The 23,650-nt window shown below is 33.7% G+C and overlaps 2 protein-coding genes across 5 annotated transcripts; both read left to right on the top strand.

Moving 5' to 3' along the window:
- Positions 1-370: 370 nt before the first annotated feature.
- Positions 371-6,177, top strand: LOC146899307 (uncharacterized). Of its 4 annotated transcripts, none has more exons than XM_085739281.1 (6): positions 371-628; positions 2,931-3,235; positions 3,619-4,576; positions 4,659-4,970; positions 5,050-5,149; positions 5,233-6,177. In XM_085739281.1, exons 2-6 carry the CDS (start codon positions 3,004-3,006, stop codon positions 5,977-5,979), a joined length of 2,349 nt encoding a protein of 782 aa, XP_085595407.1. In that variant the 5' UTR covers positions 371-628; positions 2,931-3,003; the 3' UTR covers positions 5,980-6,177. The 4 variants fall into 4 exon arrangements, with proteins under 4 accessions (XP_085595407.1, XP_085595406.1, XP_085595405.1 ...); XM_085739280.1 differs by having other exon boundaries at positions 3,340-4,576; XM_085739279.1 differs by having other exon boundaries at positions 2,197-3,235.
- A 283-nt stretch (positions 6,178-6,460) lies between these two features.
- LOC146899306 (uncharacterized) lies at positions 6,461-9,362 on the top strand. The gene is made up of 5 exons (XM_085739282.1): positions 6,461-6,849; positions 6,965-7,091; positions 7,186-7,467; positions 7,552-7,656; positions 8,744-9,362. The coding sequence occupies exons 1-5, from the start codon at positions 6,467-6,469 to the stop codon at positions 9,197-9,199; spliced, it is 1,353 nt and encodes a 450-aa protein (XP_085595408.1). The 5' UTR covers positions 6,461-6,466; the 3' UTR covers positions 9,200-9,362.
- The last annotated feature ends 14,288 nt before the right edge of the window (positions 9,363-23,650 follow it).

Raw genomic sequence — 23,650 nt, 5'->3', positions numbered from 1 at the left:
TGTTTTAATTTATATATATTTTTGGGACGGATTAATATTTCTGTCGCGAATTTGGGACGGAACTAATATTTTTGTCGCGAATTTGGGACGGAATTTTTATTTCCGTCACAATTTGGTCTATTTTAATCAAAAAACTTTGTGGGAATTGTTGGAGGGAATATTTTTTTGATGAATAGTGTGGGCGGGAAACTTGGCGCCACTTTATTATAATTAATTTTTATCATTTTTAATTTTTTATTATTATTTATTATTTTCCCTAAAAAAAATATAAAGATAAGTTAAAATATATGACTGAATCGGAAATCCAATCCATCCATATACACACACAACACAATCCATCTATAACAAAAAAAAAAACAAAAACAAAATCACAATCCCTAATAACAAATCGCTCTCTCTCAAAGCTCTCAGTACCTTTCCATCGCTCACTCAAAGCTCTCAAAGCTCGTTCAAATCACGATGAAGATAACCCGTAACCCTCCATAAATTCCATCTCTCACTCGTTCAATCGCTCACTCTCGTTCAATCTCGCTCTCGTTCAATCGCTCACTCGTTCAATCGCTCTCTCGTTCAATCGCTCTCAGCTTCTCAGTCTCGTAATCAGCTTCACAGTTCTTTGCAATTTCAGGTTTGGAATTTCCTTTCTTTCTCAGCTTCGTTCCTCAATATAGGTGATATTCTCTTTTATTTTTGTTAACTTATTTCTCTTGAATGAATTTTTTGATTTTGATGAAATGGGTTTGTTGAAATTTTGATTTTTGGTAAAAGAGTTTGTGTTTTTGTTTCTGGTAATAAGATCCTTTAATTTGATAGAAAATGCAGAATATCTATTAACTTAAACTCAGCTTGTCTGTTTGTGTGTTTAACTTAATTTAAAAGAGTTTGTATGTTTGTTGAAATGGGTCTTCTGCAATTTTTTTCCTGCTGCTGGTGGTGTGTAGGCCCGTGTCTGTTTTGTGCTACCATCAGCTGGTGTGCTGCACAGGCCACTTCCTTTGGGGGTGTTTTTAGTACTTTGGCCACAGGGTTTGTTTTTGGGGTCTGGTTTTTGGCTTTCTGTCATTTTAAGAGGCGTGATGCAGGGTATGCCTGCGGTTTCAGCAGGTATAGCTCAGCCTCATTCCTTGTTTTGGTAGTTTTTGAGGTGTGTGGGGTTTGGGAGTTCCGTGGCTCCTTAAATGTATCTTTTTTCTTTCCGCGAGTGTTTGCATCTTGCATCTTTTCATCAAGAATAATATTTGCCATTTCAAAAAAAAAACTTATACTCGATATGGATTTGAATGTTTGAGGGAAGAAAGAGGTTTTTTGTTTGTTGAATATGACTATTATATTTACCACAAAAAAAATATGACTGTTAAGATTAAGATAATGAACAAAAGAAAAAATGTTGAATGCTTTTATGGTAGCTAAAAAGTGGTACTTTACACATACAACCTAGCAATCAACATATTGACTAAATCACATTTTGTAATTGTGGTTTCATTAACTTAGTGGGATAGTGTTCTAAGACTAGTTTAGATTTGCTTCTAACTTCTACCAGCTTCTCAATTAAAACGTGTTTACTAATTGAAATAAGTTCTTGTGAGTTTATAGATCTTCATAGATAAATTAGACGAGAGTTTCTGAAAAAAATTAAAATACACCTCTTCAATTTTTGCTGCAGTCATATGTAGTTGATTTTCATACATTGGCACTGTCTTTATAATCTGCAAATTGATAAGTTGGTTCTCATGTTTAAAGTACATTTATTTCTTCCTCTAGTGAAGTGTTTTCTTCCTCTTCTTCGAAGAAACATTAACCTGCTGCATAGTTTCAAAGGGATATATTTTTGTGGTTGTTTCTCGTTCTATCATTCGTTTTCGTTATCTGCAAAAATAAACTTACATGTGAATAGATTAAGTGAGGGGTCTGTTTTAATAAATTAATAGTGTAGGAGGTTTATATTTGGTGGTCTGGTTTGGTTTTTCTGTAGGCATGTGTTGTTAACTTTCTTATGCATACATATTTTTAGTTCATGTACTTGCAGGGAGGTTGCGGTTTTTAAGTTTATGTTCACTCTAGTTTGGTGTTGACTTTTGTGTGCTTCTGCCAGATTTTTTTTATGATACATCCATTTTATTTTCTCATACAATGTTTTATATTGAAAGCTTTATTATTAATTAATTATCTTAAGTAGTGTAAGTGTTTGGTGTTTAGGCAATGGATGTGTCTGCACATAGAGAATGGATGTATAATAGGGTTCTACCTGATGGAGTGGGACTGAAAAATACCTTTTATGAGGGTGTGGAAATTTTTATTTTGCATGCTTGTCAATTAGATCAATTTAAGAATGAAGGAACAATTCGATGTCCATGCTTGATCTGTGATTGTCTAAACAGCGAAATTCCAGATGAAGTGAGAGATCACTTATATAAGAAAGGGTTTAGGACAAATTATTTTTATTGGACATCACATGGGGAAGAAATACCGGTTCCTTTAACACAACCTGCACCATCTGTTTTTGGGCAAAATGGCTGTAGAAAAAACTTAACATCATATGAGCAGATGGTAATGGATGTGGCAGGTCCAAGTTTTTCCCCCAGTGATGAACAAAGTATGGAGGAGACACCCAATGAAGAGACTCAAGCTTTCTATAATCTTTTGGCTGCATCACAATCACCTTTGTTTGAGGGGTGCAGTAGTCACTCAGAGTTGTCTGCTTCACTAGAATTGCTTACAATTAAAGCTGAGCATAATTTAAGTCAAGAAGCTTATAATAAAATTGTAAACTTTTGTAAACGAACCTGGCCCCCTGATAATTGTATGCCACCAAATTATTATAGAACAAAGAAGATGGTTGAAAGACTAGGTTTGAATTATGAAAAAATTGATTGTTGTGTGAATGGATGCATGTTGTTTTACAATCATGATATCAATGAGAAAGTCTGTAGATTTTGTAAAGAAGAGCGATATACGTTGAAGAAAAGTGGGCGTAAAAAGGTAAAGGAGGTGTCAAGGAAACGAATGTGGTATTTGCCTATTGCGCCAAGGTTGCAAAGATTGTATGCTTCACCAGCAACAGCTAGTAATATGAGATGGCATGCTGAAAATGTTCAAGAGGAAGGTGTCTTAATTCATCCATCTGATGCGGAGGCGTGGAAACATTTTGATCGAACATATACGAGCTTTGCTGAAGAAACACGAAATGTAAGACTCGGTTTGTGTTCTGATGGATTTAGCCCATTTAATATTTCAGGTAAGCCTCTTTGTGTTTATCTCTTGCTGGTCCAATTTTTTGATAATCCTCTGACTTGCTTGGCTTAATAAATTTTGCTGATTAAAAAATAAATATTATTTCAGGTAAGCCTTATTCAATGTGGCCCGTAATTGTTACTCCTTACAATCTGCCTCCATCGATGTGTATGAAAGAAGAGTATCTATTTTTGACGTTGATGATTCCTGGGCGTAAGAACCCTAAGGGAAAAATAGATGTCTTCTTGCAACCATTGATAAATGAGCTTAAAATGCTATGGGATACGGGTGTAACCACATATGATGTCTCGAAGTCCCAAAATTTCCAAATGAAAGCTGCATTGATGTGGACCATAAATGATTTTCCAGCTTATGACATGTTGTCAGGTTGGTCTACTGCAGGAAGGTTATCATGTCCCTATTGTATGGAACAAACTAAAGCTAAGAGACTTGAGAATGGTCAAAAGACAACATTTTTTGGTTGTCATCGACAATTTTTAGCAATGGATCATCCGTTTAGAAGGAACAAGAAGAACTTTACTAAAAATGAGCAAGAACATACACCACCCCCAAAAATTTTGAGTGGTGATGAAGTTTGGGAACGTGTATCCAAGATTCCTAAGGTTCCTGAAAGTGAGCTTAAACGCCCAACTGATTATGGAGAGAAACACCACTGGAGCAAGCAGAGCATATTTTGGGATTTGCCATATTGGAAAACAAACCTCATTCGACACAACTTAGATGTCATGCATATTGAGAAGAACGTCTTCGATAACGTGTTCAATACTGTTATGGACATAAAGGAAAAAACAAAAGATAATGTAAAGGCAAGAAAGGATATGTCTATTATTTGTAGACGTCCAGAGTTGGAGCTTGTTGATTTGGGAAATGGTAAATTCAAAAAACCTAAGGCGCTATACACTTTGAGTGCAGCTCAAAGAAGAGCTGTGTGTGAGTGGATTTTACAGTTGAAACTTCCAGATGGTTATGCTTCAAACATTCAAAAATGCGTGGACTTAAAATCAGCAAGGCTACTCGGGATGAAGAGTCATGACGGTCACATTTTCATGGAGCGATTGCTTCCTATTGCATTTAGCTCATTGCCAGAGAAGGTTTGGAATCCTCTAGTTGAGTTGAGTCATTTCTTTAGAGATCTTTGTTCAACTACATTGAATGTTGCTCACTTGGAACAAATGGAAATAAATATGCCAATCATATTGTGCAAGTTGGAGCGAATATTTCCCCCGGGTTTTTTTGACTCAATGGAACACTTACCAATTCACTTAGCATCAGAAGCAAAGTTGGGCGGGCCTGTACACTATCGTTGGATGTACCCATTTGAAAGGTAAACATATATTATTTTCCACTATATATTTTTAAATATTTCATAACATTCAAAATTTAAACTCAACTTTATGTTGAATTAGGAACCTCCATACCTTAAAGGAGAAAGTTGGAAATAGAGCACATCCAGAAGGAAGTATAGTCGAATCATACGTTGTACAAGAGATATCTACATTGGGTTCACACTATTTTGAGTCTCATATTCGGTCAAGAAGAACTAGAGTGCCAAGAAATGATGAAGGTTGTGAAGATCAATTCCTTCAACATATATCCATTTTTAATCAACCTGGCAGAGCAGCAGGACAACAAAGGCGCAAAGTTATTGAAGAGAAAGAAAAGAATGCAGCTCATTTGCATGTACTTTTAAATTGTGAAGAGGTTGAACCATATCAAGAGTAAGTCAAAACTATCCTAGTAGCTTTATAGTATCAAATTATTTAATAATATAACTTATAAAAATGGTTTATGTTGCAGTTTATTTGTGGAAAATTTAAAGTCAGCTAGGCCAAACATTAGTGATGTTGATGTTGATCGGTGTATCGAAAATGAATTTCCAGAGTGGTTCAAAAATCATGTAAGTTTATTGTGATTCTAGATATAATTTTGATATTGTTGAGAGTATTTATGAACTTTAATCTTCTCTGTTTTATCAAATAGGTGCACAAATCAAAGAACACAACTCATAGCCAGTTTATACATAACATTGCTTGGGGGCCATTGAATATAGTACACACATGGCCTATTTATTTTGTCAATGGCTATAAGTTTCACACAACATCATGGAGTGAAGGAAAAGCTACTGCTAACAATGGTGTGTCTGTCAAAGGAACTGATTATGGGCAATGTCAATATGATTATTACGGTAACCTTGATGAGATTGTGCAATTGGAGTACCCAGGGGAACCAATAAAGAGAGTTGTGCTGTTTAAATGTTCATGGTTTGACCCGACCTCTAACATTGGAACAAGAGTTCATAAACATCATGGAATCGTTGAAGTTAATTCACAAAGGAGGTATTCAAAATATGAACCATTTATTTTGGCTCAACAAGCAATTCAAGTGTATTACACACCATATCCTGAAAAAAGACGCGATAATACAAACTGGTTGGTGGTTATTAAGACAAAAGCAAGAAGCACAATCGATGCAAGAGGCTATGCAATAAGTCAGACACAAGCTTACCAAGAATTTGAAAACGTGCAAGTGTTACCGGTTACTCCTGAAGTTGAACAAATTGACAACTTACGAGATAATGGTAGTAATTTTGAAGAAGTGGCTGATGACCCAACTAATGATGGATCAACTGATGATGAAGTGGAAAGTGAAGAATTAGAAGAATTTTATTATAGTGATTCAACTAATGAAGATATTCCAGCTGATTATGTTGGATCTGATGATGATTAAATTAGTGAAAAATAAAGCTATTCCAGCTGTGTATTTGTTCTCATTTTGAAGTCATATTGTATGGCACTTCCATAGTTTGCTACTGTCCTGGAGACTCATTTCTGTTTCTGTTTCTTTTGTTTTTGTTTGCTGCATTTTTCATTTTCTTTGTCTGTTACTGTCTTGACACTTCCATATATGTGAACACTGTTTGCTGCATTTTTCATTTTCTTTTGTTTGCTGCATTCTTATATATTCCAGCTGATTATGTTGGATCTGATGATGATTAATCTATATGTCTTTATCATTCGTTTAGATGTCAGGTATTGGTAGACCAAAAGGAAGATCTAGAGGATCTGGAGGTAAAGAGAATGGTAAGGTTCCAACCATTCCTACTAGTGTGGAGCAAAGGAGCACTACTAAGTATACAACTCCACGTGTCGGCACACCTTCTCCGTCATGTAGTAATCATGGTGCTACTCCGCCCATTCCTTCTAGTTCAAAGCAAATGAACACTTCTAAGAATGCTCATCTTGGTACTGTTCCTACTCCGTCCATTCCTTCTAGTTCAAAGCAAATGAACACTTCTAAGAATGCTCCTCTTGGTACTATTCCTACTCCATCATCAAGTAATCCAAGTGTTCATCTCAGTACTTCACATGTTCCATCTCCTATAACAGAGAGATCACCGACTCCACAATATCCAACATCACCAATAGACACAGAGTCTGAGACCGTGCCACTAACAGAAGAAGATAATGATCACAATAGCCAACCTGAAAATTTTATCCCATTTGGAGACCCTACCTTACCTGGTCCTCATAATCCACATCTACCATGGGGCAAAGATCTTACTGATAACAAAATTTGGATTTATACTCTTAAAGGATAGTAAGTCAAGTTGTTTATTTAATTTAATATGCATGTATAGTTCCTAGTTTTAATTTATTGTAAATTATATATTCTTTTTTATTTAATTTGTTAATTCATGTGTTGAATTTGGCAGCTTTTATCCTGATGATAATGAGACTAAAGATATATCGAAGGCAATTAAATCTATCTTTGATGGCCCTTACAACAATTGGAAATGTTGCAATGATAAAATAAAAGAAATGTGGTTTAATGAGTGGGCGGTAATGCATCTTGGTTATTTGCTATCTTTTCATAGTGTTGTAACTTTGAACTATTTTGAATTGAATTTTCTATTCCCATTTTCAATAATTGCAGAAAAACTACAAATGGATTGGTGAACAAGAGGCAACTATTAGGGCCACATGGGAATCAAAAGCTAAGGATCTACTAAGAAAGATAATGGCGAGAGTACGTGAAAAAGTGTCAGAAAAACCCAAATGGATTACTGAAGTTGTGTGGGCACAACTGCTTGCAATGTGGGGAGATGATCATTACATTACAAATAGATGTGTGGCAGCTAGTAATCGTGATTCAGATGTCGGAGGTTCATTGCACACCCAAGGATCTAAGAATCAACTAAAGCATGAACTTGAATTGGTAATTTCTATTTTAATTATGATAATATCTTAACTTGTTTTCTTTTAATATACTTACAATCTGTATGTCTCTAAACAAGTGCAGAACAAAAGGTTAGGAAGAATTCCACACAAGGGAGAACTGTTTAAAAAATGTCACACCAGGAAGGGGTCACAAACCTTTGTTGATAAGAGATCAACTGATGCATATGTGAGTATCAAGCTATTGGCTTCTTTAATTTTACTTGGTTTGTGTAAGTAGGAAAAAAGTCGAGACTAGTACTTTATCTTTTGGGTCTGTTTTGGACTGCTGAAATGCACACCATTCTCATACTCAAAATCTCACATCTCCGAATATAGCAACTGGTGTGAAGGTTGAAATTAAGCAAGTTGCTAGTAGTATTAAATTATTAACAAACATTATACAAATTAAAGTCACAAACTCTGATCTATTATAGACATGCATATAATATCAACAATTGGTATAATCAAAATAGTTGTCTGAGATGCATACAAACTCTACTTTGGAGTCATATTTCATTGTCTGAGATGCATACAAACTCTGAACTAGTATAGACATGCATACAAACTCGACTTTGGAGTCATATTTCATTGTCTGAGATGCTTGTTTTGTCTTTTATCCTTGACTTTTGGATGGATTTATTTCTCCTTGCAATTTTATTCTTCTCTGTCCATTTTTCCCCAATTAATTTGAGAGGTATATCTTTCAAGTCCAAGAAAATATTGTCTACTAGGGTGTTTTTGGTCCCTTTGATTTCTTTGATATTCATTTAGTGATATATAGTGAAAATTATGTGCTTTTCTTTATTTTTTTTCAATGAAAAACTGTCTGATCAGTGCTCTTGTTTGATATTCATTTAGTGACATATAGTGAAAATGGTTTGAAAAAATTCACAATGCCTACAGTCTGTTTATTTTTTCTCTATGCAGTTGTGATTCTGTTTTGAGCATCAACTTTATGCTTGTTTGACAGATATATTATCGGCAACTGTGGCCTTTTATCTACTTTAGTTTTTGGCTTGCATATATGTTTGGTGCTTTTTTGTTATTGCAATACTGGTGGTTTGGATAAATTGTATGAATCTAGTTATGTATGAGGTTGATGTAGTTGTTTTTTAGTAATCGAGTGACTTGTTATAGGACTCATGTATTGCCTTTATAATTTGGTTTGTTGGGATGTTCTGTTTAGGTACAATGCATTGTTCCCTCCTTAATTTGCCTTCTTAAACTGTGTTGCTTGTTAGCCTATCTTATTTATTCAGTTATTTATTTTTTAGAAAAACTTTGTAAATCTCTGTTCACAAGCTGAGTCTCAACCTCATCCTTCTGAGGCTGGTAATGATGAGAGTGGTACTCAACCCAAGCCTATTGATTATGATACACTAATGATTGAAGCTGTTGGAGGAAGAAATGCAAAGGGTAGAGTATATGGGCTTGGTTTGGATGGCAACATGCGCACCCGTGGCTCAACGTCTAAATCCAATAAATATTCAAATTATACTGATATTGCACGTGGTATGAGTGGAGAGGTTGAGGCGCGTTTAAGGCAAAAAATTGCAGAGCAACAACAAACAATCGATTCCATTAAGGCTCGTCAAAACAAAATGATTGCCGCATTTGCTAAACATGCAAATATAGATTTGGATTTAATGGATTTAGATGAAGATGATCACTCTGTTGATAATGCTACTCGTGGAAGCAATGCAAATGTTGGTGCTGATGTGGAAGAATAATATTGATGATTTATGAATGTAGGAAACAGTTTGATATTTTGTAGGCACTTTCTAGTTATTAAAACTTTAACCATTTTGGGTGTTGAGGAAATAGTTTGATATTTGTTGTTATTTTTGGATGGTTACGTGCTAAGTTAATGATGAAACAATTTATGTTTACTAATGATTTGTAGTATCAAATTTGGAACTTGATGATAGACACAAGTTAATGTGCATCATATAAATATATATTAAATTTTTGGGCGAATTTTAAAAATTGCATAAAATTTATTTGTGACTGAATATTTTATATAATTCTGTCCCAAAAGATATATTAAAAAATAAATTAGATTTACATTAATTTCATTTTGTCCCAAACTCCGTCACAACATTGGGACGGAATAAAAGTATTTTGTCGCAACCTTGGGACGGAAACAAAGATGTGTTAAAAAAAAATAATTTCATTCCGTCCCACATTCCGTCCCAAATATGTGACGGACGAAAAAATTCCGTCCCCAACTGATTGCGACAGCACTATTTGCGACGAAAGAAAATTGTCACAATTTCCGTCCCATATTTCAATTGGGACGGATATTTACACTATTGTGCGACAGAATATTCCGTCCCAGATCAGTGTTTTTCTTGTAGTGATTATTTTAGTCAGGTTACTTCAATATATAACCAATGAACAAGTAACTTGACTAAAATATTGTTTAAATAGAGTTTTTATCCTGGAAGACGAAAGGTCACAAGGTGTGACCTTTCGTCTTCCAGGATGATAACTCGATATAAACATTATTTTAGTCAGGCTACTTGAATATACAATCATTGAACAAGTAACTAGACTAAAATATTGTTTAAATAGAGTTTTTACTCTGGAAGACGAAAGGTCACAAGGTGTGACCTTTCATATTCTAGGTTGATAAGTCGATTTAAACATTATTTTAGTCAGGTTACTTGAATATATAATCAACGAACAAGTAACTTGAGTAAAATGTTGTTTAAATAGAGTTTTTATCCTGGAAGACGAAAGGTCGCAAGGTGTGACCTTTCGTCTTCCAGGATGATAACTCGATTTAAACATTATTTTGGTCAAGTTACTCGAATATATAACCAACGAACAAGTAACTTGAGTAAAATGTTGTTTAAATAGAGTTTTTATCCTGGAAGACGAAAGGTCACAAGGTGTGACCTTTCGTCTTCAGGATGATAACTCGATTTAAACATTATTTTAGTCAGGTTACTCGAATATATAACCAACGAACAAGTAACTTGAGTAAAATGTTGTTTAAATAGAGTTTTTATCCTGGAAGACGAAAGGTCACAAGGTGTGTCCTTTCGTCTTCCAGGATAATAACTCGATTTAAACATTATTTTAGTCAGGTTACTTGAATATATAACCAATGAACAAGTAACTTGACTAAAATATTGTTTAAATAGAGCTTTTATCCTGGAAGACGAAAGGTCACAAGGTGTGACCTTTCGTCTTCCAGGATGATAACTCGATTTAAACGTTATTTTAGTCAGGTTACTCGAATATATAACCAACGAACAAGTAACTTGGGTAAAATGTTGTTTAAATAGAGTTTTTATCCTGGAAGATGAAAGGTCACAAGGTGTGACCTTTCGTCTTCCAGGATGATAACTCGATATAAACATTATTTTAGTCAGGCTACTTGAATATACAATCATTGAACAAGTAACTAGACTAAAATATTGTTTAAATAGAGTTTTTACTCTGGAAGACGAAAGGTCACAAGGTGTGACCTTTCATATTCTAGGTTGATAAGTCGATTTAAACATTATTTTAGTCAGGTTACTTGAATATATAACCAACGAACAAGTAACTTGAGTAAAATGTTGTTTAAATAGAGTTTTTATCCTGGAAGATGAAAGGTCACAAGGTGTGACCTTTCGTCTTCCAGGATGATAACTCGATATAAACATTATTTTAGTCAGGCTACTTGAATATACAATCATTGAACAAGTAACTAGACTAAAATATTGTTTAAATAGAGTTTTTACTCTGGAAGACGAAAGGTCACAAGGTGTGACCTTTCATATTCTAGGTTGATAAGTCGATTTAAACATTATTTTAGTCAGGTTACTTGAATATATAACCAACGAACAAGTAACTTGAGTAAAATGTTGTTTAAATAGAGTTTTTATCCTGGAAGACGAAAGGTCACAAGGTGTGACCTTTCGTCTTCCAGGATGATAACTCGATTTAAACATTATTTTAGTCAAGTTACTCGAATATATAACCAACGAACAAGTAACTTGAGTAAAATGTTGTTTAAATAGAGTTTTTATCCTGGAAGACGAAAGGTCACAAGGTGTGACCTTTCATCTTCAGGATGATAACTCGATTTAAACATTATTTTAGTCAGGTTACTTGAATATATAACCAATGAACAAGTAACTTGACTAAAATGTTTAAATAGAGTTTTTATCCTGGAAGACGAAAGGTCACAAGGTGTGTCCTTTCGTCTTCCAGGATAATAACTCGATTTAAACATTATTTTAGTCAGGTTACTTGAATATATAACCAATGAACAAGTAACTTGACTAAAATATTGTTTAAATAGAGTTTTTATCCTGGAAGACGAAAGGTCACAAGGTGTGACCTTTCGTCTTCCAGGATGATAACTCGATATAAACATTATTTTAGTCAGGCTACTTGAATATACAATCATTGAACAAGTAACTAGACTAAAATATTGTTTAAATAGAGTTTTTACTCTGGAAGACGAAAGGTCACAAGGTGTGACCTTTCATATTCTAGGTTGATAAGTCGATTTAAACATTATTTTAGTCAGGTTACTTGAATATATAATCAACGAACAAGTAACTTGAGTAAAATGTTGTTTAAATAGAGTTTTTATCCTGGAAGACGAAAGGTCGCAAGGTGTGACCTTTCGTCTTCCAGGATGATAACTCGATTTAAACATTATTTTGGTCAAGTTACTCGAATATATAACCAACGAACAAGTAACTTGAGTAAAATGTTGTTTAAATAGAGTTTTTATCCTGGAAGACGAAAGGTCACAAGGTGTGACCTTTCGTCTTCAGGATGATAACTCGATTTAAACATTATTTTAGTCAGGTTACTCGAATATATAACCAACGAACAAGTAACTTGAGTAAAATGTTGTTTAAATAGAGTTTTTATCCTGGAAGACGAAAGGTCACAAGGTGTGTCCTTTCGTCTTCCAGGATAATAACTCGATTTAAACATTATTTTAGTCAGGTTACTTGAATATATAACCAATGAACAAGTAACTTGACTAAAATATTGTTTAAATAGAGCTTTTATCCTGGAAGACGAAAGGTCACAAGGTGTGACCTTTCGTCTTCCAGGATGATAACTCGATTTAAACGTTATTTTAGTCAGGTTACTCGAATATATAACCAACGAACAAGTAACTTGGGTAAAATGTTGTTTAAATAGAGTTTTTATCCTGGAAGATGAAAGGTCACAAGGTGTGACCTTTCGTCTTCCAGGATGATAACTCGATATAAACATTATTTTAGTCAGGCTACTTGAATATACAATCATTGAACAAGTAACTAGACTAAAATATTGTTTAAATAGAGTTTTTACTCTGGAAGACGAAAGGTCACAAGGTGTGACCTTTCATATTCTAGGTTGATAAGTCGATTTAAACATTATTTTAGTCAGGTTACTTGAATATATAACCAACGAACAAGTAACTTGAGTAAAATGTTGTTTAAATAGAGTTTTTATCCTGGAAGATGAAAGGTCACAAGGTGTGACCTTTCGTCTTCCAGGATGATAACTCGATATAAACATTATTTTAGTCAGGCTACTTGAATATACAATCATTGAACAAGTAACTAGACTAAAATATTGTTTAAATAGAGTTTTTACTCTGGAAGACGAAAGGTCACAAGGTGTGACCTTTCATATTCTAGGTTGATAAGTCGATTTAAACATTATTTTAGTCAGGTTACTTGAATATATAACCAACGAACAAGTAACTTGAGTAAAATGTTGTTTAAATAGAGTTTTTATCCTGGAAGACGAAAGGTCACAAGGTGTGACCTTTCGTCTTCCAGGATGATAACTCGATTTAAACATTATTTTAGTCAAGTTACTCGAATATATAACCAACGAACAAGTAACTTGAGTAAAATGTTGTTTAAATAGAGTTTTTATCCTGGAAGACGAAAGGTCACAAGGTGTGACCTTTCATCTTCAGGATGATAACTCGATTTAAACATTATTTTAGTCAGGTTACTTGAATATATAACCAATGAACAAGTAACTTGACTAAAATGTTTAAATAGAGTTTTTATCCTGGAAGACGAAAGGTCACAAGGTGTGTCCTTTCGTCTTCCAGGATAATAACTCGATTTAAACATTATTTTAGTCAGGTTACTTGAATATATAACCAATGAACAAGTAACTTGACTAAAATATTGTTTAAATAGAGCTTTTATCCTGGAAGACGAAAGGTCACAAGGTGTGACCTTTCGTCTTCCAGGATGATAAATCGATTTAAACATTATTTTAGTCAGGTTACTCGAATATATAACCAACGAACAAGTAACTTGAGTAAAATGTTGTTTAAATAGAGTTTTTATCCTGGAAGACGAAAGGTCACAAGGTGTGACCTTTCGTCTTCCAGGATGACAACTCGATTTAAAAATTATTTTAGTCAGGTTACTCGAATATATAACCAACGAACAAGTAACTTGAGTAAAATGTTGTTTAAATAGAGTTTTTATCCTGGAAGACGAGAGGTCACAAGGTGTGACCTTTCGTCTTCCAGGATGACAACTCGATTTAAAAATTATTTTAGTCAGGTTACTTGAATATATAACCAATGAACAAGTAACTTGACTAAAATATTGTTTAAATAGAGTTTTTATCCTGGAAGACGAGAGGTCACAAGGTGTGACCTTTCGTCTTCCAGGATGATAACTCGATTTAAACATTATTTTAGTCAGGTTACTTGAATATATAACCAATGAACAAGTAACTTGACTAAAATGTTGTTTAAATAGAGTTTTTATCCTGGAAGACGAAGGTCACAAGGTGTGACCTTTCGTCTTCCAGGATGATAACTCGATTTAAACATTATTTTAGTCAGGTTACTCGAATATATAACCAACGAACAAGTAACTTGAGTAAAATGTTGTTTAAATAGAGTTTTTATCCTGGAAGACGAAAGGTCACAAGGTGTGACCTTTCGTCTTCCAGGATGATAACTCGATTTAAACATTATTTTAGTCAGGTTACTTGAATATATAACCAACGAACAAGTAACTTGAGTAAAATGTTGTTTAAATAGAGTTTTTATCCTGGAAGACGAAAGGTCACAAGGTGTGACCTTTCGTCTTCCAGGATGATAACTCGATTTAAATATTATTTTAGTCAGGTTACTCGAATATATAACCAACGAACAAGTAACTTGAGTAAAATGTTGTTTAAATAGAGTTTTTATCCTGGAAGACGAAAGGTCACAAGGTGTGACCTTTCGTCTTCCAGGATGATAACTCGATTTAAACATTATTTTAGTCAGGTTACTCGAATATATAACCAACGAACAAGTAACTTGAGTAAAATGTTGTTTAAATAGAGTTTTTATCCTGGAAGATGAAAGGTCACAAGGTGTGACCTTTCGTCTTCCAGGATGATAACTCGATTTAAACATTATTTTAGTCAGGTTACTTGAATATATAACCAACGAACAAGTAACTTGAGTAAAATGTTCTTTAAATAGAGTTTTTATCCTGGAAGACGAAAGGTCACAAGGTGTGACCTTTCGTCTTCTAGGATGATAACTCGATTTAAACATTATTTTAGTCAGGTTACTTGAATATATAACCAATGAACAAGTAACTTGATTAAAATATTGTTTGAATAGAGTTTTTATCCTCGAAGACGAAAGGTCTCAAGGTGTGACCTTTCGTCTTCCAGGATGATAACTCGATTTAAACATTATTTTAGTCAGGTTACTCGAATATATAACCAACGAACAAGTAACTTGAGTAAAATGTTGTTTAAATAGAGTTTTTATCCTGGAAGACGAAAGGTCACAAGGTGTGTCCTTTCGTCTTCCAGGATAATAACTCGATTTAAACATTATTTTAGTCAGGTTACTTGAATATATAACCAATGAACAAGTAACTTGACTAAAATATTGTTTAAATAGAGCTTTTATCCTGGAAGACGAAAGGTCACAAGGTGTGACCTTTCGTCTTCCAGGATGATAAATCGATTTAAACATTATTTTAGTCAGGTTACTCGAATATATAACCAACGAACAAGTAACTTGAGTAAAATGTTGTTTAAATAGAGTTTTTATCCTGGAAGACGAAAGGTCACAAGGTGTGACCTTTCGTCTTCCAGGATGACAACTCGATTTAAAAATTATTTTAGTCAGGTTACTCGAATATATAACCAACGAACAAGTAACTTGAGTAAAATGTTGTTTAAATAGAGTTTTTATCCTGGAAGACGAGAGGTCACAAGGTGTGACCTTTCGTCTTCCAGGATGACAACTCGATTTAAAAATTATTTTAGTCAGGTTACTTGAATATATAACCAATGAACAAGTAACTTGACTAAAATATTGTTTAAATAGAGTTTTTATCCTGGAAGACGAGAGGTCACAAGGTGTGACCTTTCGTCTTCCAGGATGATAACTCGATTTAAACATTATTTTAGTCAGGTTACTTGAATATATAACCAATGAACAAGTAACTTGACTAAAATGTTGTTTAAATAGAGTTTTTATCCTGGAAGACGAAGGTCACAAGGTGTGACCTTTCGTCTTCCAGGATGATAACTCGATTTAAACATTATTTTAGTCAGGTTACTCGAATATATAACCAACGAACAAGTAACTTGAGTAAAATGTTGTTTAAATAGAGTTTTTATCCTGGAAGACGAAAGGTCACAAGGTGTGACCTTTCGTCTTCCAGGATGATAACTCGATTTAAACATTATTTTAGTCAGGTTACTTGAATATATAACCAACGAACAAGTAACTTGAGTAAAATGTTGTTTAAATAGAGTTTTTATCCTGGAAGACGAAAGGTCACAAGGTGTGACCTTTCGTCTTCCAGGATGATAACTCGATTTAAATATTATTTTAGTCAGGTTACTCGAATATATAACCAACGAACAAGTAACTTGAGTAAAATGTTGTTTAAATAGAGTTTTTATCCTGGAAGACGAAAGGTCACAAGGTGTGACCTTTCGTCTTCCAGGATGATAACTCGATTTAAACATTATTTTAGTCAGGTTACTCGAATATATAACCAACGAACAAGTAACTTGAGTAAAATGTTGTTTAAATAGAGTTTTTATCCTGGAAGATGAAAGGTCACAAGGTGTGACCTTTCGTCTTCCAGGATGATAACTCGATTTAAACATTATTTTAGTCAGGTTACTTGAATATATAACCAACGAACAAGTAACTTGAGTAAAATGTTCTTTAAATAGAGTTTTTATCCTGGAAGACGAAAGGTCACAAGGTGTGACCTTTCGTCTTCTAGGATGATAACTCGATTTAAACATTATTTTAGTCAGGTTACTTGAATATATAACCAATGAACAAGTAACTTGATTAAAATATTGTTTGAATAGAGTTTTTATCCTCGAAGACGAAAGGTCTCAAGGTGTGACCTTTCGTCTTCCAGGATGATAACTCGATTTAAACATTATTTTAGTCAGGTTACTCGAATATATAACCAACGAACAAGTAACTTGAGTAAAATGTTGTTTAAATAGAGTTTTTATCCTGGAAGACGAAAGGTCACAAGGTGTGACCTTTCGTCTTCCAGGATAATAACTCGGTTTAAACATTATTTTAGTCAGCTTACTTGAATATATAACCAATAAACAAGTAACTTGACTAAAATATTGTTTAAATAGAGTTTTTATCCTGGAAGACGAAAGGTCTCAAGGTGTGACCTTTCGTCTTCCAGGATGATAACTCGATTTAAACATTATTTTAGTCAGGTTACTCGAATATATAACCAACGAACAAGTAACTTGAGTAAAATGTTGTTTAAATAGAGTTATTATCCTGGAAGACGAAAGGTCACAAGGTGTGACCTTTCGTCTTCCAGGATAATAACTCGATTTAAACATTATTTTAGTCAGCTTACTTGAATATATAACCAATAAACAAGTAACTTGACTAAAATATTGTTTAAATAGAGTTTTTATCCTGGAAGACGAAAGGTCTCAAGGTGTGACCTTTCGTCTTCCAGGATGATAACTCGATTTAAACATTATTTTAGTCAGGTTACTCGAATATATAACCAACGAACAAGTAACTTGAGTAAAATGTTGTTTAAATAGAGTTTTTATCCTGGAAGACGAAAGGTCACAAGGTGTGACCTTTCGTCTTCCAGGATGATAACTCGATTTAAACATTATTTTAGTCAGGTTACTTGAATATATAACCAACGAACAAGTAACTTGAGTAAAATGTTCTTTAAATAGAGTTTTTATCCTGGAAGACGAAAGGTCACAAGGTGTGACCTTTCGTCTTCTAGGATGATAACTCGATTTAAACATTATTTTAGTCAGGTTACTTGAATATATAACCAATGAACAAGTAACTTGATTAAAATATTGTTTAAATAGAGTTTTTATCCTGGAAGACGAAAGGTCACAAGGTGTGACCTTTCGTCTTCCAGGATCATAACTCGATTTAAACATTATTTTAGTCAGGTTACTTGAATATATAACCAACGAACAAGTAACTTGAGTAAAATGTTGTTTAAATAGAGTTTTTATCCTGGAAGACGAAAGGTCACAAGGTGTGACCTTTCGTCTTCCAGGATGATAACTCGATTTAAACATTATTTTAGTCAGGTTACTCGAATATATAACCAACGAACAAGTAACTTGAGTAAAATGTTGTTTAAATAGAGTTTTTATCCTGGAAGACGAAAGGTCACAAGGTGTGACCTTTCGTCTTCCAGGATGATAACTCGATTTAAATATTATTTTAGTCAGGTTACTCGAATATATAACCAACGAACAAGTAACTTGAGTAAAATGTTGTTTAAATAGAGTTTTTATCCTGGAAGACGAGAGGTCACAAGGTGTGACCTTTCGTCTTCCAGGATAATAACTCGATTTAAACATTATTTTAGTCAGCTTACTTGAATATATAACCAATAAACAAGTAACTTGACTAAAATATTGTTTAAATAGAGTTTTTATCCTGGAAGACGAAAGGTCTCAAGGTGTGACCTTTCGTCTTCCAGGATGATAACTTGATTTAAACATTATTTTAGTCAGGTTACTCGAATATATAACCAACGAACAAGTAACTTGAGTAAAATGTTGTTTAAATAGAGTTTTTATCCTGGAAGACGAAAGGTCACAAGGTGTGACCTTTCGTCTTCCAGGATGATAACTCGATTTAAACATTATTTTAGTCAGGTTACTCGAATATATAACCAACGAACAACTAACTTGAGTAAAATGTTGTTTAAATAGAGTTTTTATCCTGGAAGACGAAAGGTCACAAGGTGTGACCTTTCGTCTTCCAGGATGATAACTCGATTTAAACATTATTTTAGTCAGGTTACTTGAATATATAACCAACGAACAAGTAACTTGAGTAAAATGTTGTTTAAATAGAGTTTTTATCCTGGAAGACGAAAGGTCACAAGGTGTGACCTTTCGTCTTCCAGGATGATAACTCGATTTAAACATTATTTTAGTCAAGTTACTCGAATATATAACCAACGAACAAGTAACTTGAGTAAAATGTTGTTTAAATAGAGTTTTTATCCTGGAAGACGAAAGGTCACAAGGTGTGACCTTTCGTCTTCCAGGATGATAACTCGATTTAAATATTATTTTAGTCAGGTTACTCGAATATATAACCAACGAACAAGTAACTTGAGTAAAATGTTGTTTAAATAGAGTTTTTATCCTGGAAGATGAAAGGTCACAAGGTGTGACCTTTCGTCTTCCAGGATGATAACTCGATATAAACATTATTTTAGTCAGGCTACTTGAATATACAATCATTGAACAAGTAACTAGACTAAAATATTGTTTAAATAGAGTTTTTACTCTGGAAGACGAAAGGTCACAAGGTGTGACCTTTCATATTCTAGGTTGATAAGTCGATTTAAACATTATTTTAGTCAGGTTACTTGAATATATAACCAACGAACAAGTAACTTGAGTAAAATGTTGTTTAAATAGAGTTTTTATCCTGGAAGACGAAAGGTCACAAGGTGTGACCTTTCGTCTTCCAGGATGATAACTCGATTTAAACATTATTTTAGTCAAGTTACTCGAATATATAACCAACGAACAAGTAACTTGAGTAAAATGTTGTTTAAATAGAGTTTTTATCCTGGAAGACGAAAGGTCACAAGGTGTGACCTTTCGTCTTCCAGGATGATAACTCGATTTAAACATTATTTTAGTCAGGTTACTTGAATATATAACCAACGAACAAGTAACTTGAGTAAAATGTTGTTTAAATAGAGTTTTTATCCTGGAAGACGAAAGGTCACAAGGTGTGACCTTTCGTCTTCCAGGATGATAACTCGATTTAAACATTATTTTAGTCAAGTTACTCGAATATATAACCAACGAACAAGTAACTTGAGTAAAATGTTGTTTAAATAGAGTTTTTATCCTGGAAGACGAAAGGTCACAAGGTGTGACCTTTCGTCTTCCAGGATGATAACTCGATTTAAACATTATTTTAGTCAGGTTACTTGAATATATAACCAACGAACAAGTAACTTGAGTAAAATGTTGTTTAAATAGAGTTTTTATCCTGGAAGACGAAAGGTCACAAGGTGTGACCTTTCGTCTTCCAGGATGATAACTCGATTTAAACATTATTTTAGTCAAGTTACTCGAATATATAACCAACGAACAAGTAACTTGAGTAAAATGTTGTTTAAATAGAGTTTTTATCCTGGAAGACGAAAGGTCACAAGGTGTGACCTTTCGTCTTCCAGGATGATAACTCGATTTAAACATTATTTTAGTCAGGTTACTTGAATATATAACCAACGAACAAGTAACTTGAGTAAAATGTTGTTTAAATAGAGTTTTTATCCTGGAAGACGAAAGGTCTCAAGGTGTGACCTTTCGTCTTCCAGGATGATAACTTGATTTAAACATTATTTTAGTCAGGTTACTCGAATATATAACCAACGAACAAGTAACTTGAGTAAAATGTTGTTTAAATAGAGTTTTTATCCTGGAAGACGAAAGGTCACAAGGTGTGACCTTTCGTCTTCCAGGATGATAACTCGATTTAAACATTATTTTAGTCAGGTTACTCGAATATATAACCAACGAACAACTAACTTGAGTAAAATGTTGTTTAAATAGAGTTTTTATCCTGGAAGACGAAAGGTCACAAGGTGTGACCTTTCGTCTTCCAGGATGATAACTCGATTTAAACATTATTTTAGTCAGGTTACTTGAATATATAACCAACGAACAAGTAACTTGAGTAAAATGTTGTTTAAATAGAGTTTTTATCCTGGAAGACGAAAGGTCACAAGGTGTGACCTTTCGTCTTCCAGGATGATAACTCGATTTAAACATTATTTTAGTCAAGTTACTCGAATATATAACCAACGAACAAGTAACTTGAGTAAAATGTTGTTTAAATAGAGTTTTTATCCTGGAAGACGAAAGGTCACAAGGTGTGACCTTTCGTCTTCCAGGATGATAACTCGATTTAAATATTATTTTAGTCAGGTTACTCGAATATATAACCAACGAACAAGTAACTTGAGTAAAATGTTGTTTAAATAGAGTTTTTATCCTGGAAGATGAAAGGTCACAAGGTGTGACCTTTCGTCTTCCAGGATGATAACTCGATATAAACATTATTTTAGTCAGGCTACTTGAATATACAATCATTGAACAAGTAACTAGACTAAAATATTGTTTAAATAGAGTTTTTACTCTGGAAGACGAAAGGTCACAAGGTGTGACCTTTCATATTCTAGGTTGATAAGTCGATTTAAACATTATTTTAGTCAGGTTACTTGAATATATAACCAACGAACAAGTAACTTGAGTAAAATGTTGTTTAAATAGAGTTTTTATCCTGGAAGACGAAAGGTCACAAGGTGTGACCTTTCGTCTTCCAGGATGATAACTCGATTTAAACATTATTTTAGTCAAGTTACTCGAATATATAACCAACGAACAAGTAACTTGAGTAAAATGTTGTTTAAATAGAGTTTTTATCCTGGAAGACGAAAGGTCACAAGGTGTGACCTTTCGTCTTCCAGGATGATAACTCGATTTAAACATTATTTTAGTCAGGTTACTTGAATATATAACCAACGAACAAGTAACTTGAGTAAAATGTTGTTTAAATAGAGTTTTTATCCTGGAAGACGAAAGGTCACAAGGTGTGACCTTTCGTCTTCCAGGATGATAACTCGATTTAAACATTATTTTAGTCAAGTTACTCGAATATATAACCAACGAACAAGTAACTTGAGTAAAATGTTGTTTAAATAGAGTTTTTATCCTGGAAGACGAAAGGTCACAAGGTGTGACCTTTCGTCTTCCAGGATGATAACTCGATTTAAACATTATTTTAGTCAGGTTACTTGAATATATAACCAACGAACAAGTAACTTGAGTAAAATGTTGTTTAAATAGAGTTTTTATCCTGGAAGACGAAAGGTCACAAGGTGTGACCTTTCGTCTTCCAGGATGATAACTCGATTTAAACATTATTTTAGTCAAGTTACTCGAATATATAACCAACGAACAAGTAACTTGAGTAAAATGTTGTTTAAATAGAGTTTTTATCCTGGAAGACGAAAGGTCACAAGGTGTGACCTTTCGTCTTCCAGGATGATAACTCGATTTAAACATTATTTTAGTCAGGTTACTTGAATATATAACCAACGAACAAGTAACTTGAGTAAAATGTTGTTTAAATAGAGTTTTTATCCTGGAAGACGAAAGGTCACAAGGTGTGACCTTTCGTCTTCCAGGATGATAACTCGATTTAAACATTATTTTAGTCAAGTTACTCGAATATATAACCAACGAACAAGTAACTTGAGTAAAATGTTGTTTAAATAGAGTTTTTATCCTGGAAGACGAAAGGTCACAAGGTGTGACCTTTCATCTTCAGGATGATAACTCGATTTAAACATTATTTTAGTCAGGTTACTTGAATATATAACCAATGAACAAGTAACTTGACTAAAATGTTTAAATAGAGTTTTTATCCTGGAAGACGAAAGGTCACAAGGTGTGTCCTTTCGTCTTCCAGGATAATAACTCGATTTAAACATTATTTTAGTCAGGTTACTTGAATATATAACCAATGAACAAGTAACTTGACTAAAATATTGTTTAAATAGAGCTTTTATCCTGGAAGACGAAAGGTCACAAGGTGTGACCTTTCGTCTTCCAGGATGATAACTCGATTTAAACATTATTTTAGTCAGGTTACTCGAATATATAACCAACGAACAAGTAACTTGAGTAAAATGTTGTTTAAATAGAGTTTTTATCCTGGAAGACGAAAGGTCACAAGGTGTGACCTTTCGTCTTCCAGGATGACAACTCGATTTAAAAATTATTTTAGTCAGGTTACTCGAATATATAACCAACGAACAAGTAACTTGAGTAAAATGTTGTTTAAATAGAGTTTTTATCCTGGAAGACGAGAGGTCACAAGGTGTGACCTTTCGTCTTCCAGGATGACAACTCGATTTAAAAATTATTTTAGTCAGGTTACTTGAATATATAACCAATGAACAAGTAACTTGACTAAAATATTGTTTAAATAGAGTTTTTATCCTGGAAGACGAGAGGTCACAAGGTGTGACCTTTCGTCTTCCAGGATGATAACTCGATTTAAACATTATTTTAGTCAGGTTACTTGAATATATAACCAATGAACAAGTAACTTGACTAAAATGTTGTTTAAATAGAGTTTTTATCCTGGAAGACGAAGGTCACAAGGTGTGACCTTTCGTCTTCCAGGATGATAACTCGATTTAAACATTATTTTAGTCAGGTTACTCGAATATATAACCAACGAACAAGTAACTTGAGTAAAATGTTGTTTAAATAGAGTTTTTATCCTGGAAGACGAAAGGTCACAAGGTGTGACCTTTCGTCTTCCAGGATGATAACTCGATTTAAACATTATTTTAGTCAAGTTACTCGAATATATAACCAACGAACAAGTAACTTGAGTAAAATGTTGTTTAAATAGAGTTTTTATCCTGGAAGACGAAAGGTCACAAGGTGTGACCTTTCGTCTTCCAGGATGATAACTCGATTTAAACATTATTTTAGTCAAGTTACTCGAATATATAACCAACGAACAAGTAACTTGAGTAAAATGTTGTTTAAATAGAGTTTTTATCCTGGAAGACGAAAGGTCACAAGGTGTGACCTTTCATCTTCAGGATGATAACTCGATTTAAACATTATTTTAGTCAGGT

This window comes from Medicago sativa, chromosome 8 (genome assembly GCF_051527215.1).
Source record: "Medicago sativa cultivar Bolivia chromosome 8, Bolivia_mono, whole genome shotgun sequence".
Taxonomy (NCBI): domain Eukaryota; kingdom Viridiplantae; phylum Streptophyta; class Magnoliopsida; order Fabales; family Fabaceae; genus Medicago; species Medicago sativa.
Note: the sequence above shows the minus strand (reverse complement) of the source record. Positions and strands in the feature narration are given on the sequence as shown.